General features: G+C 56.3%; 1 protein-coding gene across 16 annotated transcripts in view; it reads left to right on the forward strand.

The window, feature by feature from the left end:
- The window catches only part of GRAMD1B (GRAM domain containing 1B), a 243,565-nt gene that overhangs the window by 196,604 nt on the left and 32,026 nt on the right, over nucleotides 1-14,935 (forward strand). For 10 of the 16 annotated variants that reach the window (XM_032357893.1, XM_032357882.1, XM_032357881.1 and 7 more), the window contains 3 exons: nucleotides 1,451-1,661; nucleotides 6,212-6,286; nucleotides 7,660-7,680. In XM_032357893.1, the coding sequence (XP_032213784.1) occupies nucleotides 1,451-1,661; nucleotides 6,212-6,286; nucleotides 7,660-7,680 (307 nt within the window). Of the gene's footprint in view, nucleotides 1-1,450; nucleotides 1,662-2,490; nucleotides 2,512-6,211; nucleotides 6,287-7,659; nucleotides 7,681-14,935 lie in introns of those variants that run through there. The other 6 variants (XM_032357887.1, XM_032357891.1, XM_032357892.1 and 3 more) reach the window with 3 other exon arrangements.

Below are 14,935 nucleotides of genomic sequence, written 5' to 3' on the forward strand. Positions count from 1 at the left end.
GCATGTGAATGAGTTGGGGCGGGGTCAGAGGATAAAGATGGTTACGGGATGAGAACTCAAAGAGCTGCTTTCCTCTAAATCAAGGGTATTGTTAGTATTTTAAGTGAGATCTAAAACTTCGATCTGTTTTAGGGTGAAGCAAAGCCTCAGGTCTTACCTTTCACGTCTCCACACGTACATGGTTTTCATTGCAAATGGGTTCCATGGGACATCTGAGGTCACAGCTTGATCTTCATGCAAATGACTGTGTTCCCCACCCGGCATGGCACTCCCTTAGGGAAGGCTGGGATGAAGGGGCCCTCTCAGCCTTGGATCTGGGCTGTTCCAGAAGCCTGGCCCTGCTCTCTGACCACTGAGTGGGTGAGAGAGACCCTGGGCTTCTCATCTGCCCCCCGCCCCCACCCCTGCCCTTATGCTTTCTGTGGCTTTGCAGTCTCATCCTTGCTTTCCTTCCCTTTTCTCCTGTCTCTTTCCCACTTAACCTTGTCCTTGTCCCTGACTTCTCTTGCTCTGTCCTCTCAGACCAAAGCAAACACTTGTTAGAACGTCACAGTATTCAGTTTTCCTCCCCTCTTCTGTCTTCTATCCTTCTTTTCCATCAAGAGCTGAAGCTCAGTATCCAGCAGTAAATACACAGCTTATAAGCCTTGGTGTGCAGGGGTTCAGGACCGTGGGGCATATAAGATACTTGTTGGAAACACGGTTGGGTGGCAGGGACTCTGGAAGGTGAGAACTTCTGCTGTGTTCGTCTTCGCCCTGGGCAGGGGACGCGGAGAGCAGTACGGCTTACAAGGAAGTACTCTGGTGTGTGTGAGTTGCAAGTCAGGAGACCCAGGTTTTGTTTCGAATGCCTCTGCGATCAGAGGACACCTGAGCTCCTCTCTGGGGTGCACGGGCTTCATTTTTAAAAATAAGGATTAGGGCACTTGTCATTACTACCTCCGTGGAGGATTGTTTTAAGAAGCTAGCGAAATAGAGTGCACGTGACTGCTTTGAAAAGTAGGATTATTTTTGACCATTTTTACAGGCACATATGTGTAAAACAAAATGTCGAAACCAGATCTGCAGTATTAGATGATCTCTCATGCGTCTTTCGGCTCCTAAATTCTTTTTTGGAGATGGCTCTTGGCATGTAATAGGGACTCTGACAATGTTTGGATGGATGGACAGACAGATGGTCGGATGGATGGATGAATAGCTAAATGTCTAATTGCCCTACTTACCCCTTCTAGTCCTATTTCCATTTCCCGTTGACACCACCGCCCCCTCCTGGCCAGCAGCAGTATTACGGTGCCGTGAGCCCGTAGCCCTTCTCTCCCTGTTTCTCCCCAGCCCCAACCCTGGCTCCCTGAGCTGGCTCCTTGGGACCCGGCTTTGGCCTTCAATCACTGACTGCCTGTCTTTCCTCCTCCCTTCCCACCCCACTCCCTCTCTCCATCTGCCCCTGCAGCACTGCCAGTAACTCAAACCGCAGCACGCCGGCCTGCTCCCCCATCCTCCGCAAACGGTCTCGCTCGCCAACCCCGCAGAGCCCGGACGGAGACACCATGGTGGAGAAGGGCTCAGATCACTCCTCGGACAAGTCCCCGTCCACGCCGGAGCAGGGCGTGCAGCGCAGCTGCTCCTCACAGTCTGGCCGGAGTGGCGGCAAAAATTCCAAGGTGAGCTGGACCCCGCCGGGGCCTCTCCACTTCCTCCTTAGCTGACTGCAGGGAAGCCAGTGCGGGGGCCGGAGGGGGGGCGGCGAAGGGGGGAGACCTTTCCCCGAGGACCCTTGTGTCAGTGAGGCGAGGGTGGGACAGGCAGGGTTGACCCTAGCCCAGTGTTTTCTTCTCAGCTCAGCCCTCGGAGTTCCCCCCGGGGAACTCGTTACAGGATTCCACGCTGACTGTTCTCTCTCTTGGGGCGAGGGAGCCTCCTGGACCTTGAGATTTGGAGAAAGGGTGCTCTGGGGACCAGGAGGGACCATCTGTTTAGTCCCGCTTCCTTTTTCAAATTTGGGGTAGAAGGGAACATGATTTGGGACAACAACAGGGCCAGGAAGAGAGTCCTCGGGAAGGGGGATGTTTTTAACGTCCACCCTGGCTGTCTCTCTGCCTTACCTTTGGTAATAACCCACTTGGTAGTCCTTTGGCCAGGAGGGCGGTGACCAGGCCTCTCTGTCCCTCCCAAGATGCTGTTGCCCGAGGACCCAGGCCTTTGCCTGAGAATAGGCATAACATAAGCCCCAGAGGGGTGCCTGGGCTACAGATGGGTCCCCAGAGATTTTCTTATCCCCTCCCCAGTCCTTTGGGAAGCAGGAGATATTCTTTGCCTAGATGCTCCTTCAAAAAGCTTCTGTTTACTGCTGGGCTCCCAGGCCCTGGGGAGGGGAAGGGGGCCCCGGGAGGCACGGGAGCTGGCTTCCCATCTGATTTGTCTTTTGATTTCTTGTTCTTCCTCTTCTTCCCCACCATTTCCCAAATACCTCCTTTGCATGCATGGTCTTAGTCTCACAAGCGCCTCTCAAAAGTAAGCCATCTTTTGTCTCTGTCTTTGGTCTCCCCTCTGGTGTTGAATTGTCTGTAGTGCTCTGCACCCCCTCCCTCCGCCCCCGCCCACTCTGGCCCATGTCTCGCTTGGTCCCTTTCCCAGAAGGGCCGGCCCTGCTGCCCCGTAGCAGGCTGGCTTGACGTTACCGAGGGACCATTCCTCTTGCGCCCAGAGTCGGAGAACAGACCCGTCTCCCGTCCTCCCCGGTCTCTGCCTGCTCCCCGAACACTGCCTTGGGTTGGGAATCTCTTCCCTCCTTACATGGAGCCATCTAGAAGCAGAGTCCTGCCGGGGCTTCCTTCGTTGCTTTGGGGAAGGGAGGCCCCATCCAGAGGGGCTTCAGGTCCTGAGAGTCCTTTATACCTGCTTTGCTGGGTGAGTCCCGATTCCCCGGACAAGATGACTGAGGGCGACAGATGCCCATAGGGAGGTCCCCGGTGCAGTAGAGCGACCTCAGGAGCTGTACCTGGCATCCTCCCTCCCTCTACCTGCCCACTGCCCAGCCTCATGGCCTCTGGTGTTCTCAGGACCCTGAACTGTGATCAGAGCGGGACTGTTCTCCCAGAAGGGCATGGTGCTGACGTCTGGCAGTTGGTGGACGTGGGTGGTGGCCCCTTCCAGGCCTCGCAGCAATGCAGCCAGGTCAGGGAGTCAGTGCCGGCGTCCGCCCGGCCTCCCTGCCCCCCTGGACCCCGGCCCCGGGCCCCCGGCCCCCCGGGATTTCAGAGGTCCGAGCAGAACTTGGAGTACAGGGAGAGCCATAGGTATTTTAGAACAGCAGGGCTCAGGAAATAATCCCCACGGGGGAAAGGAGGTGGGATGTCGCCCGGAGAAGAAAAAGCAGAGGAATGGCTTAATAATAGTCTTGAGCCTCTCTAAGTGTTTTGGGGGGGAGGAGGAGGGCGAACAGCTGTTCTCTTTCCTGAGAGAAGAACAAGAGACTTCAGGGCTAATCCTAGAGTCTGTGACCTTCAGGCTAAAAGCTTGCCTCTGAGGACTTGGGACGGTGGCTGCTTGCTGTAGGGAGGAGGAGAGGAGCCCGCCCTGTGTGAGGGAGTTCTCTGCACCGCCAGCACACACACACCCCCGGCGCCTCAGCCCTCTGGCTGGGGACAGCACCCATGTGGCCAGACACACGCATCAGGTTGTTCCATCCCTCTGGTCCTGCCTACGGACTTTGCACACTTTTCCATCCCAAGGTGAAGCCACAGGCTTCTGGCCCTCTTACCCCCATGCCTAGCAAGGCACTCAGTGGCAGAGGCAAACCTTACTGATGGCCGGCAGTCCCCACCCGCGGGGGGCCGGTGCCTCTTCTGCCAGGTGCTGGGTGGAGGCGAGCACTCAGTAAGGAGAATTTTTAAACTTCTCCTGCTGAATGGCAGCTCTTCTCTGGGAAGCAAACGTAAAGACCAGTTACCTGCCCTGGGCAGCGCACAGTCTAGGAGGGGAGAGAAGACACATGCCTAGGTTGTCCACAAACCAAACCTGGCTATTAGAAGCCAGGCTGGGGCCCTGAGAGGCAAAATGTGGCATAAAGAAGGGACCACGAGCTGAGGGTGAATTCCAAGTTAATCGTGCCCCCCCCCCCCCTTTCATAAGGAGGTGATGGGGCAGGGGAGAAGGTGAAGGGGGCTGGGTTTTATTTTCCCTTTGAAGAGCTCAGGGGAGGCAGACACATAGTCTGGGAGTCCCCTGGTTTGGAGAGCTGCAGAGGTGAGGTGGGGATACCCCTCCCCCCACCCTCTAGGTAGATGCTTGTCTCAGGTTGACCAAACATATCCATGGCAAGGGATGTGGTAGCCAGAACGGCCGTCGCTACCCAGCCAGGCCACCTCCCTCAGTGCCTCCCGTCCACCTCACAGAGGAGGAGACCTCCTGTGTTTTCCAGGCAAGCAGGAGAGGGTTCCCCCTTGTCCCTGGAGCCAAGGTGTCCTGCTGTATCTGTCTCCCCTCCCCAGAGCCTCCATTTCCTCATGTTAATCTGTAGGGGATCATGCTAAGGGATCAGTAAGGCCCCACACCTGTGAATCTGTAACTAGACTGCGGAGGCTGACCCTTCCTGGGTGCAGCAGCCCTGCCCAGAGCAGCGGGCTAGAAGATGGTCATGGCTTCTTTCCTCTTCCCTGAAACCCCTTGAGTTCCTGCCACCACCCACCTTCTGCTCTGTAGTGCTGGCTTGAGGCCACTAGGGGGAGCTGGCGGCCGCTACATGCGGCCAGGAGCTCCTGCTCTAGGCTGGCCCTTGCAGAGGTCCCCCCAGAACCCAGGTCCCAGGCTGGTTGAGCTGTGTCATCCCGGCTCAGTGGCTTTGCTGCTCCTCTCCCCTTGACTTTTGACTTGTCTTTCAATTCTAATTTCTGTGGTTTTCTTTCCAGTATGACAGACTTAACCTGATCAAAGTAAGAAGTCTCTCTTATTTCTGACCTCCTCTAAGTAGAGCTCCTCTCTCCCCCTCCTCTGGTCCGCCTGTCCCCATCTTCCCAACTCCAGGAGCCTTTGCACTGGGGAGATGTTTTTAGGGAACATGGGTCTGTCTCTAGGGGCCTTGCATTCCTTTAGTGCTTGTTCTTGAGACCCTTTCCAGGAGGTGATAGAAATGTGTTCCACTCTGTCTTTGAGTATACTTTCCTTGACGCCCTCCCCTTTCTGGCCATATCCATTTATGACCTGTCAGAAAAGCCTTCACCCCCATGCCTAGTTCTGTTTTTTCCCACGCTTCTGGCCTTCTCTGCAGAGGAGGGGCATTTCAGGGAACCTGCAAGGGCAGATAGCCTAACTCATGTCAGGGGACACCTCTGTTCTCGCTGCACCGGGGCCTGGGAGCTCCCTCTGATTTCCCTACCTCCCTGAGCTGGGCACTCAGCCCTGGGAGAGCAAAGCCACGAGGGTGGAATTTGCCTCCAGGAGGCTGGTCAGAGTTCAGAGACCCGCGCCCACAGTGCGTGTTCTCAGGAGCTACTATGGATCGGGGCGGGGGGGCATTTTCCCCAGAGGTTCTCCCAGTGTGCCTGGAGATGGCTGCTTGGGGTAGAGTCTCACGCTGAGGGAGAAGACAGAAGTCCTCGCTTTTGATGGTACATTTCACATTTCAGTACTTGGGAGCACAAATTCTTCTCCTGCCACCCCTTTCCAGAAGAGCAAATATCATACACAAAGGTGTCCCACAGAGATGGGACACGGGTTCCGTGGTCAAGGCTCTTTGTCACTCTGAAGCCCTTTGTTCGAAGCAGATTCAGAAAGCACGCATAGCTGTGTGGCAGTACAGGAAGAAAAAAATCTACTTCTTCTGTGTACCTTAGGCAGGGGCGAGAACACCACATAGGAATGATCGTAAAGGTTCTTGGGTCCCCACACCCAGCCCACGTTCATTCCTGTTCCCCCTTCCCTCCTGGGGTCTTCCGTGAAAGCCAGGACAGTGGGGTAAGGAGCCAGGGGGCAGGTGACAGAGCATTTTCTCAGCTGTGAAGCAGGTCTCTGAGGGCCTGGCTTCGGGTTGATGAAGTGCTGGGACCTGAGGAGGCATGGAGGCTGACCGCACCTCTCCACTTCTGGGGGATGGGGCTTAGGGAATGCCTGCACAGCCTCGTGCTGCGTGATCTCAGGGCAGGCCCCAGGAGCGAAGACCTCCCAAGGTGAAGGTCAGGGCAGACGCAGCCTGTGCCCCATCCCTCTCCTCCAGGTACGGGTGGCCTTCGCCAGATGTTTGCAGGTGAAGACTGTGACTGTAGCTCCCTCAGCAGGGCAACAGTTGGTTGTAAGTAGTCAGATGGGGCCCCTTTCCCCGCTAAGACCTCTGGATTAGAGGAGAGGGTAAGGCCGTGGTTTGAGCATGTGGCTTGCAGATGGGCCATAGTCACAGCCTTTGTTGGGAAGCGACTATGGGGAGAGCATCTAGAGAGTTCTTCTGGTGGAGAGAGAGAGAGCTGGCCAAGGGGGAGGTCGCAAGACCACGCTTTAGTCACCTGCCCTCTACCCCCACCAGACACGCTCCCAGTCGACATTCTGAGCCCGTGACTGCCCTTTCTTTCCCTTAGGAGTCTGAACCTGTTAGACAAGGTGGGGGGCGGTGAAGGTTGCATTTGGGCCCAGAATCCCCAGCCCTGTGTGTAGTTGTTGACATGCAGACACGGTTTCCCCTACCTAGTGATTCTCGCTGCAGTTAATACCTTCGGCAAGCTTCTTAGTACCAAAAATATTCCATCTCCAGTCTATAACTGTTGGATCAGCACCTCAAGGGTTGGGGCCCAGCAGCTCTGTGTGTGTGTGTGTGTGTGTGTGCGCTCCTATCTGCCTGTCTGTCTGTCTTCCAAGTGGGGTGTGCATAAAGGACTCCTGGCCATAGAGATTGGAGGTAGACAGAGCACAGTGTCAGCCACGCCTCTCAGTTGCCATGAAAACAAGTCACCTTTGCCCAGGGCCGGGAGCCGAGAGCACCTGAATTCTGGAGCTGGCCCGGAGTCTTGATTTTGTGGGTAACAGAATGACAGCACCTCGAAGCTGGAGGCACCATTAGCAATGATGTGTTTCGACCTTCCTCCCGGAGCAGAGCCCCCAGTACTCCCCAGCCTCTCTCACCTCCTCGGCCAGTTGTGGGAGTGGAAGGAGAAATGGCCTCCTCTGCTCCCCGAGAATGTATCTGGAAGAGGTTTCCAGGCAGCCCCTTCTCTTCCTTTTCCAGAAGGGTGCCCTCCTGCCTTGTGCAGAGGGGCTGACTTGGGGCGGAAGGCTGGGTTGGTCTCCGTCTGCACTTTGCTTCTGGTCAGGACCCATCTGGGGACTGGGTCTCGGATGCCTGCCGCGCATCCTTTCCCCCCATCAGAGAACCTCGTGATGGGGCTCCGACTCCCTTCCAGCTGAGCTCTGGCTGGTGCTGCCGCTGCCTGCCGCCCCGACCTTGGTGAGGCTTCCAGCATGGACCTGCCCTGGGCCTCCTTTCTGGATCTGTCTTGAGAAAGGAGGACCCCTCTCGAGCAGCCACCTGGGAAGCATTCAGCTGCATTGGGGTTCCTCTTCCCTGCCCGCCCTCTGCTGTCTGTGTAACCTTCCCTCAGGAGGCCGGGCCTACCCTGGCCATTCCCGCTAGCCCTTCCCTGACTAATGGTACCTTCTCTTATTTTGTCCTTTCAGAAAAGCCAGAGTTGGTATAATGTAAGTATCCCTGTTTCTCTTCTGGTTGGGTGGGTGCATGGGAAGCGGGTGTGGTGGGGGTGGGGGGGTGGGAGCCCTCCGAATGGAGAGGGGCGGAGTGCGGTGGGGCTGCTTCAGGGACTTGAACCAGCTGATGGGCCCCTGGCTGGCCCCCCGCCCCTAAAGATCAAACACACTGGTTATCCTCTCTGCAGCAGGGCAGGACTGCTGGTGAAGGAGGCTTTGATTCAGGACAGATCAAGGAGGGATGGCCCTCCCTAGGCTCCTCCAGCCCCAGGGGAGGGGACCAGGCCGGGGAGGCATCCAGAGACCACACGGAATTCTGGGATGGGGACATCTCTGGGGCCTAAATTAGGGCCAAGGTTTCCTTCCCTTAGTAGAGACATTGTGGGGAAAATGCAGCCAGACTTTTCTCTGATAGTAGAGAGGCCATTCCATGTAACGGAATTTGACCTCTGCCCCAAGGCCCCCCTCAGCTAGCCCAAGAGGCGTGTGCCTTCTAGAAGACAACCACTGCTCTTGGGTCTGTAGTGCAGGTGTAGCCTGGGGTCGTCCGTGGTGGCGGCTCACCCAGCCACTCCATAGCCAGAACTTGTGTTGTGGACTAAGCCGTCCCATCCAGGCCCACAGCCCCCACCACACAGACTGGCGGCAGCTTTTTGAACCCCCCCACCCCCGCTCCCTCCCAGAGAGCAGCTGACCGAGGTCTCAGCCATCCGGCCGCATTGCACTCTGCCCTCTGGGTCTGGGCCGCAGAGGGCCTGGCCTCAGGCCGCCATCGTTCCCGCCCAGGGCCTGGCGCTCCCCACACTTGGTCTGCTTGATCATGCAGGTACCACTGCCCGCTGCCCCTGGCCAGGCTGTACCCCAGGGGGCCTCACGGATATGTGGAAGGGGTGGGGGAGAAGGTGGCTGGGAGTGAGGGGTGCTGTGCACACCTTGGGGGGAGGGGAGGCTTGCACTTCATGTAGGGGCTTGTTTCTGATCCTAGGGTGGGGTGGGGTGGGGTAGGGGGATATTTTCACACACGGCTCAGGGATCCCTGGTCAGCCCTGTGGCTTCTGACCTTTTGCTGCTCAGCGGCCCTGCCTGTCCCTGGGGAGCTCTGCCCACCCAACCCGGCGCCCCTGAGGCGGAGGCTGGAGGGCTGCACTGACGGGGTTGAGCTGTAGACTGAGGTGGGCTGAGGTGGCCTGTGTCGGGGAGAAGCCAGACGATGCCCCCTCATTCCGCAGCCCTTCCCTTTGGACCTGCCGTGGTCTTCAGCCCCCGCACCGCTTAGAGCTCAAATCCTGGAGGCGATAGAAGCTGCTTCTGTGGGGGGGGGGGCACTTTCTTGGGAGCTATGTGGGGCCTCTAGCATCCTTTGCCTGAGAAAGCCTCCACCACTCTGAGTGGCATTGCAAAATTAGTGCCCCAGAGGGAACAGGAAACAGGTGGCTGCAGACATGTTAGCCCATTGAAACAGCCAAATTTGGACATGCAGCCCCCCCCCCCCACCCTTGTCACTGTCTTTCTCTCAGTCAGGCTCTTCTGTTCCAGCTCGCTTTCCCTTTCCTTGACGCCAGGCTCTTTTGTCTCTGGCTCCTCCTCTCCTTTCTCTGATTTCCATTCTGGGGCTGGCTCGCCCTCCCTCTCTGATACCAGCCCGCAGGTTTTCCTTCCTCTCTGTGGCTTCCCTATTCTGTCACCTCAGGGCCTCCCTCCGCCCCTGCACATCCCAGCGGGCCCCTGAGCCCTCGCAGAGTGAGGGCCCAGAACTCAGGGGCTCTGGCGACACGTCAGGGGGAGACGGCAGAGGAGCTGAGAGTGGCCAGACCTGCTTCCTGCCTGAGCCCTCTGCTGGAGACCCTCCCTGATTGCGCAATGGGCCCCCACGCAAGGTCATCTCGCAGGCCTTCCTGGGACTCACAGATGGTCAGTGTCTCCTCCAGCTCCCGTCCCTCACCCCGAATAAATTACGGAAGCATGACAGACTGACTCCCCACTTGGCACAAATCCTTAACTCAGAGGCCAAGTGCACAAGGGACTAAACGCTGCCCCTAACCGCCCCCTCTCTGGGGCGCGTGCTCTCGCCCTGGGGTTCTCGCAGACTCCAGGCGGCCCATCCAGAAATGTCTTCTTGTGGCTCCCTTTTCCTTGGCTGTTTCCACGTTGCAGGCAGAAGTGGCTCCTTCGATGTGCCCCGGGTCCTGCTCTGCTTCCTCGGTGGAAGCCGGGGGCGGGCAGGGACGGGTTGCAGAACAGAATGATGGGGGGGGGGGCAGGGAAATGGTAGGGAGACTCTGGGAGGCCGAGAGGGGACGGGGGGCGGGGGGACCTCCGGCCGGCCTAAATTGCAGGTGTCAGGGGCTAGTTTCTCTTTCCACTTTGTCTGCATGTGTTTTCACATCGGGAGGGAAAGGAGCAGCTGGTGTGTCAGGGAAAGCCCTAGAAAGGCTGGCTTCAGGTAGCCCCGGGCTGCTGCTCCCGCAAAAACCCTGCTCTCCCCCCGAGACCGAGACGATACCCTGGCTTTGGACTGCCAGCTTCTGGGTGTCTGTGGAGGAAGCAAGGTGCTGCCTGCCCCACACAGCTAGTGTCACCCCCATCTCTGACCACTTGGATGTTGTCAGCGAGCCTATCTGCAGCACAGGACTGAGTGTGGTTGTTCCCCTAGGCACCGTTGTCCTGCCCTGCTCAGGAAGCTACCACCTGGGGGTTTCCCCAGAGCCACGTGACTCGGGGTCCATGGTGTGGGGTCCCCGCAATCTTCCCAGCGCTTGCACCCTTGGGGGGCTGACACCCCCGTATGTGTTTGTGCTCTTGCGAGCAGAAGCCTCATGCTCCCTAGCACTGCCTTCCAATAATACATCCACAGTTTTCCAGAAGGCACTTAACTTGGCCTCTGTGTTGCCCCATCTCCCCTTCTCCGCGCTGCCAACAGCCCTCTTTGACACTCAGGGGAGCACTGTAGCTGGGTTGCTGCCTAGGGGGCCATCCTTCTGCAAAGGCTTTGTCATCCCAGCTCCGGGACAGTCACACGTGCCCTGGTCAGCTCGCGGACCGGGCGTCCTGGCGGAGCTGCTGACTCTTGAGAGAACACCTGGGGTTGTTGAGTAGCTTGGGTCTGCTGGGAAGCAAGCCCACCCAGCGTTTCCCCAACCCCTTCCTTTAGCTTCGTCTCTTCCACATTTTGCTTTTTTTCCCCTGCCTCTGATACTTGTGTTTATTTTTCTAGCCAGAATAACACAAAGCATAGGGATCATGGCAGACTTCTGTAATTTCCTGGGGCAGGATTCCACTATTCTCCTTTCAGAGGTGGAATTTGTGATAAATATTCACTAATTAATTTATTTTTACATTTTTTAATTTAAATTCCGTATAATTAACATACATCGCGTTGTTAGTTTCAGAGGCAGAATTCAGGGACCCGTCAGTCGCATGCAGCTCCCCGCGCTCAGTCCGTCGCGTGCTCCTCCGTGTCCATCACCCAGTTACCCCGTCCCCTCTCCCCCCTCCCCTCCAGCAGCTCTCGGTTTGTTTCCTAGAGTTGAGAATCTCTTACGGTTTCTCTCCCTCTCTGATTTTATCTTATTCTAGTTTTCCTTCCCTTCCCCTATGTTCGTCTGTTTTGTTTCTTAAATTCCACAGAGTGAAGTCATACGGTGTTTGTCTTTCTAACTGACTTCTTTTTTTTTTTAAAGATTTTTTTATTTATTTGTTAGAGAGAGATACAGAGCGCAAGCACAGGCAGACAGAGTGGTAGGCTAGAGGCAGAGGGAGAAGCAGGCTCCCCGCCGAGCAAGGAGCCCGATGTGGGACTCGATCCCAGGACGCTGGGATCATGACCCGAGCCGAAGGCAGCCGCTTAACCAACTGAGCCACCCAGGCGTCCCTCTAACTGACTTCTGTTGCTTAGCCTCATACCCTCTAGTTCCATCCACATCATTGCCAATGGCGAGACGTCATTCTTTGTGCTGGCTGAGTACTAGTCCATTGTGTATCAATACCACATCTTCCTTATCCATTCATCTGTCAATGGACAGATGTCTGGGCTCTTTCCATAGTTTGGCTTTTGTGGACATTGCTGCTATAAACATTGGGGTGCACGTGCCCCTTCAAATCACTGTGTTTATATCCTTTGGGTAAAATCCCAGTAGAGCAGTTGCTGGGTCGTAGGGTAGCTCTATTTTAACTTCTGTCCTGTGTTGTGCACTGGCTACACCAGCTTGCATCCCCCCTAGCAGTGGAAGAGGGTTCTGCTTTCCGCGCCAGCATCTGTCAAAGTTTCCTGACTTGTTAATTTTAGCCATTCTGACTGTGTGAGCTGCCATCTCGTTGTTCCACATTTTACTTTCACCTAACCCGGCCCGGGAGGAGCTGTCACCAGGATGGCAGACCACTCTGGCCTGAAGAGCGGGGACCATGGAGGGAATAAAATCTTAAAAAAAAAAACTTAAAAAAAAAGACCTTCCCAGGCTTGGTTATATCCATGCCCCCTTACGTTTGTGTTTGTGTCCCCCCGCCAACTTACTTGATGAACCCAGCTTTTTTTTTTTTTTTTTAAAGATTTTATTTATTTATTTGACAGAGATCACAAGTAGGCAGAGAGGCAGGCAGAGGGAGGGGGGAAGCAGGCTCCCTGCTGAGCAGAGAGCCCGATGTGGGACTTGATCCCAGGACCCTGAGATCATGACCTGAGCCAAAGGCAGAGGCTTTAACCCACGGAGCCACCCAGGCGCCTGATGATCCCAGCTTTATTCATCAAGGCTCCCAGCTTGAGAGACGCAGCCCCAGTAGACATGAAGTGGTGGGATAAGCACAAACAGGGCTTTAGTTTCAGTAGGAAGCCAAGAGCAAGGTTGGAGGTGGGAGGGGGGTGCATTCTGTCCCCCAGAGATGGCCCCTGTTGGGTGCAGTAGGCTTGCATCTTGGATGAAGCGGTCACGAGTCTCTTGCTTGGTGCCTCGCCTTGTGTGGACACAGGTCACTGTCCTCATCGGCTTCACCCCTTCCTGGGCGGTCAGTCGTCATGGCAGCCCAGAGAAGCAGCTTGTCTGAGGTCCTAAGTTAGGAGCCTAGGCCCTGGCGGCTGGGAGAGACTTAGAGCCCAAGCTCCCCTCGATGCCCCGGGATGGGGGTGCTGGCTTTTTTGATGGGGAGGAAGGGATAGCGCCAGTCCTGTGGGATGACCAAGCAGGTCTGCCAGCATGAGATTGAGAGCAAGAGAACAAAGCCTCGTGGGCACGAAATGGGGACATTAGGGGGACAGCATAGAAAGTGGAAGTCCAGAGACAGGACTTGCCTACAGCCCCGTGTGCTTCCGTCAACTCTGCCCGTCTCCCCAGTGTTTCCTACCCAGTGTCTTGGAAGAGTCTCTTGACTTCCGCTCCCCGGACTCCCATCCTTCACCTTCTCCAGAATGGTCCCCGCTCCCACGATGAGGCCAGTCTCACTCCCCTCTTTACCTTTCTGCGTGAGGCTGTCCCACCTGCATCTCTGTCCTCTCTCGGCTCATTGCCACCCTCCCCGCCCTCAGCCCCACATCTGGCTCCTTCCTACCTGGCTTTGGTTGGAAGGCCAGGATTTGAAGGTCTTAATTGATTTCTTCCCAGGTGGGTCTAGTACTCCACCAAAATCCATCTGTTTTTCTCTTGGGTTCCTCGACCCCACCCCTCCTGTGTTGTACCCAGGGAGGGGGTACCATTTGGTTCCAGCTCCCAGTGTTTGCCATGCAGTTAATGTTTAGCTCAGGGTCAATGCCCTCTCCTCAGGCCGGGAGCTGCCTGCCGCCCTGCCCTGCCCAGCCCAGTCCATCGTGGGGGGTGTAGGAGACAAAGGCTGAGCACTGAGACTTGTCTCCCTGAGGTTATCTCTCTTGGGTGTGTCCTGACTCTGTCTCACCCAGTAACTATAGCCACCAGGCCCATAGCAATACAGAAATGTTTCCGGAATTGCTTGAAGGATTCAGCTTTCGTGGTCCATACACTGCCTAGATCTTGGGGTCTGGTATGGCCCAAGAAGAGAGGCATTTTGGTCACCCCAGAAAATGGAACTGCCAGGGTTCCCATCCTACAGTGCAAAGGATAGGGCTGCCGTACACAGAGCAGAGAAGCTTGAGTGTATGGTCTGGAGTGTTGGCAAGGATCGAGCACCAAGAAGTGCATACGGAGTTGGGGATCTGGGTGGTATGCACACGTCAGATGCGGTGTATGGAGGAACAGGAGTGGGATATAAGGACCGTGTACATTGGTAAAAGGGTTTCTGAGCAGCAGGTCATGCTCTGCTGTAGAAGCCAGAGCTGTTAGAGGCGTAGATCCTTCCTGGCGAGGATGATAACCTGATGGAGGAACCCTGCTGCATGGGTACCAGTGGAGGCCGAGAGGCTGGGTCCAGTGTGCAGATGTTGAGAGAGAGAGGAGTTTGGGGAAGGATTCTGACTCCTTGTCTACTTTTCCTAACACCGTTTAACCAGTTGACTCTGGGTTCCTCGGAGTCAGAATCTCCATTTTTTAAAGCTTTATTTTTAGAGAGAGAGAGAAGGGGAGGGGCAGAGGGAGAAGGAGGGTGAATCTCAAGCAGACGCCCCGCGGAGTGCAGAGCCTGACACGGGCTCCGTCTTGTGACCCCAAGATCGCGACCTGAGCCAAAAACAAGAGTCAGATGCTTCGCCCCCTGAGCCACCCAGGCGCCCCCAGGATTTCCATTTTCAGTGCATTCGTTAGCTCTGTTTAGAGTCCGCTCGTGTTGGAGTCCTGCTGGTTCAGACCTCAGAATCTCCTAAGAGGCACCAGTCCTCATCACATGCGGGCTTGGGACCCTCGCTACACGGAGGGCATTGCTGTGGAGGGTGAGGCAGGTGCCCCATTTGTTTCAAAGGTCTAACTTTTCCTGGGGACCCATGTCTTCCCAGTCCCAATGGTATGCATTTGCTGCCCTGGCTTCTCGGTCTAGATCCCTTTCTGGCCCCACTGGCCTGACTTTCCTTCCTCTGCTTCCCTAAGTTCGTGCTGTTTCCTTTTAACTCCTGCTGGGGCCAGAGTCTCTGGTCTTAGCATTGCTAGTTGGCCCTCAGGGTCTGAGGAGCAGCCTTGGCCTGGATTCCCCCTCCTGCTAGTGCTGGAGGCAGGGGAGGGTCCCCGGAACTGGTGACCTCAACTTCTCCAGGCAATCTGCCCAACTTCTCCCCACCAGTACATCCGGGGAGAGAGGAGCCCAACTCAGGTCCCCTTGCTGGTGCGATGCACAGGGAGGTCCGTGGACCGGTGGGGCA

Source organism: Mustela erminea, chromosome 9, assembly GCF_009829155.1.
Source record: "Mustela erminea isolate mMusErm1 chromosome 9, mMusErm1.Pri, whole genome shotgun sequence".
Taxonomy (NCBI): domain Eukaryota; kingdom Metazoa; phylum Chordata; class Mammalia; order Carnivora; family Mustelidae; genus Mustela; species Mustela erminea.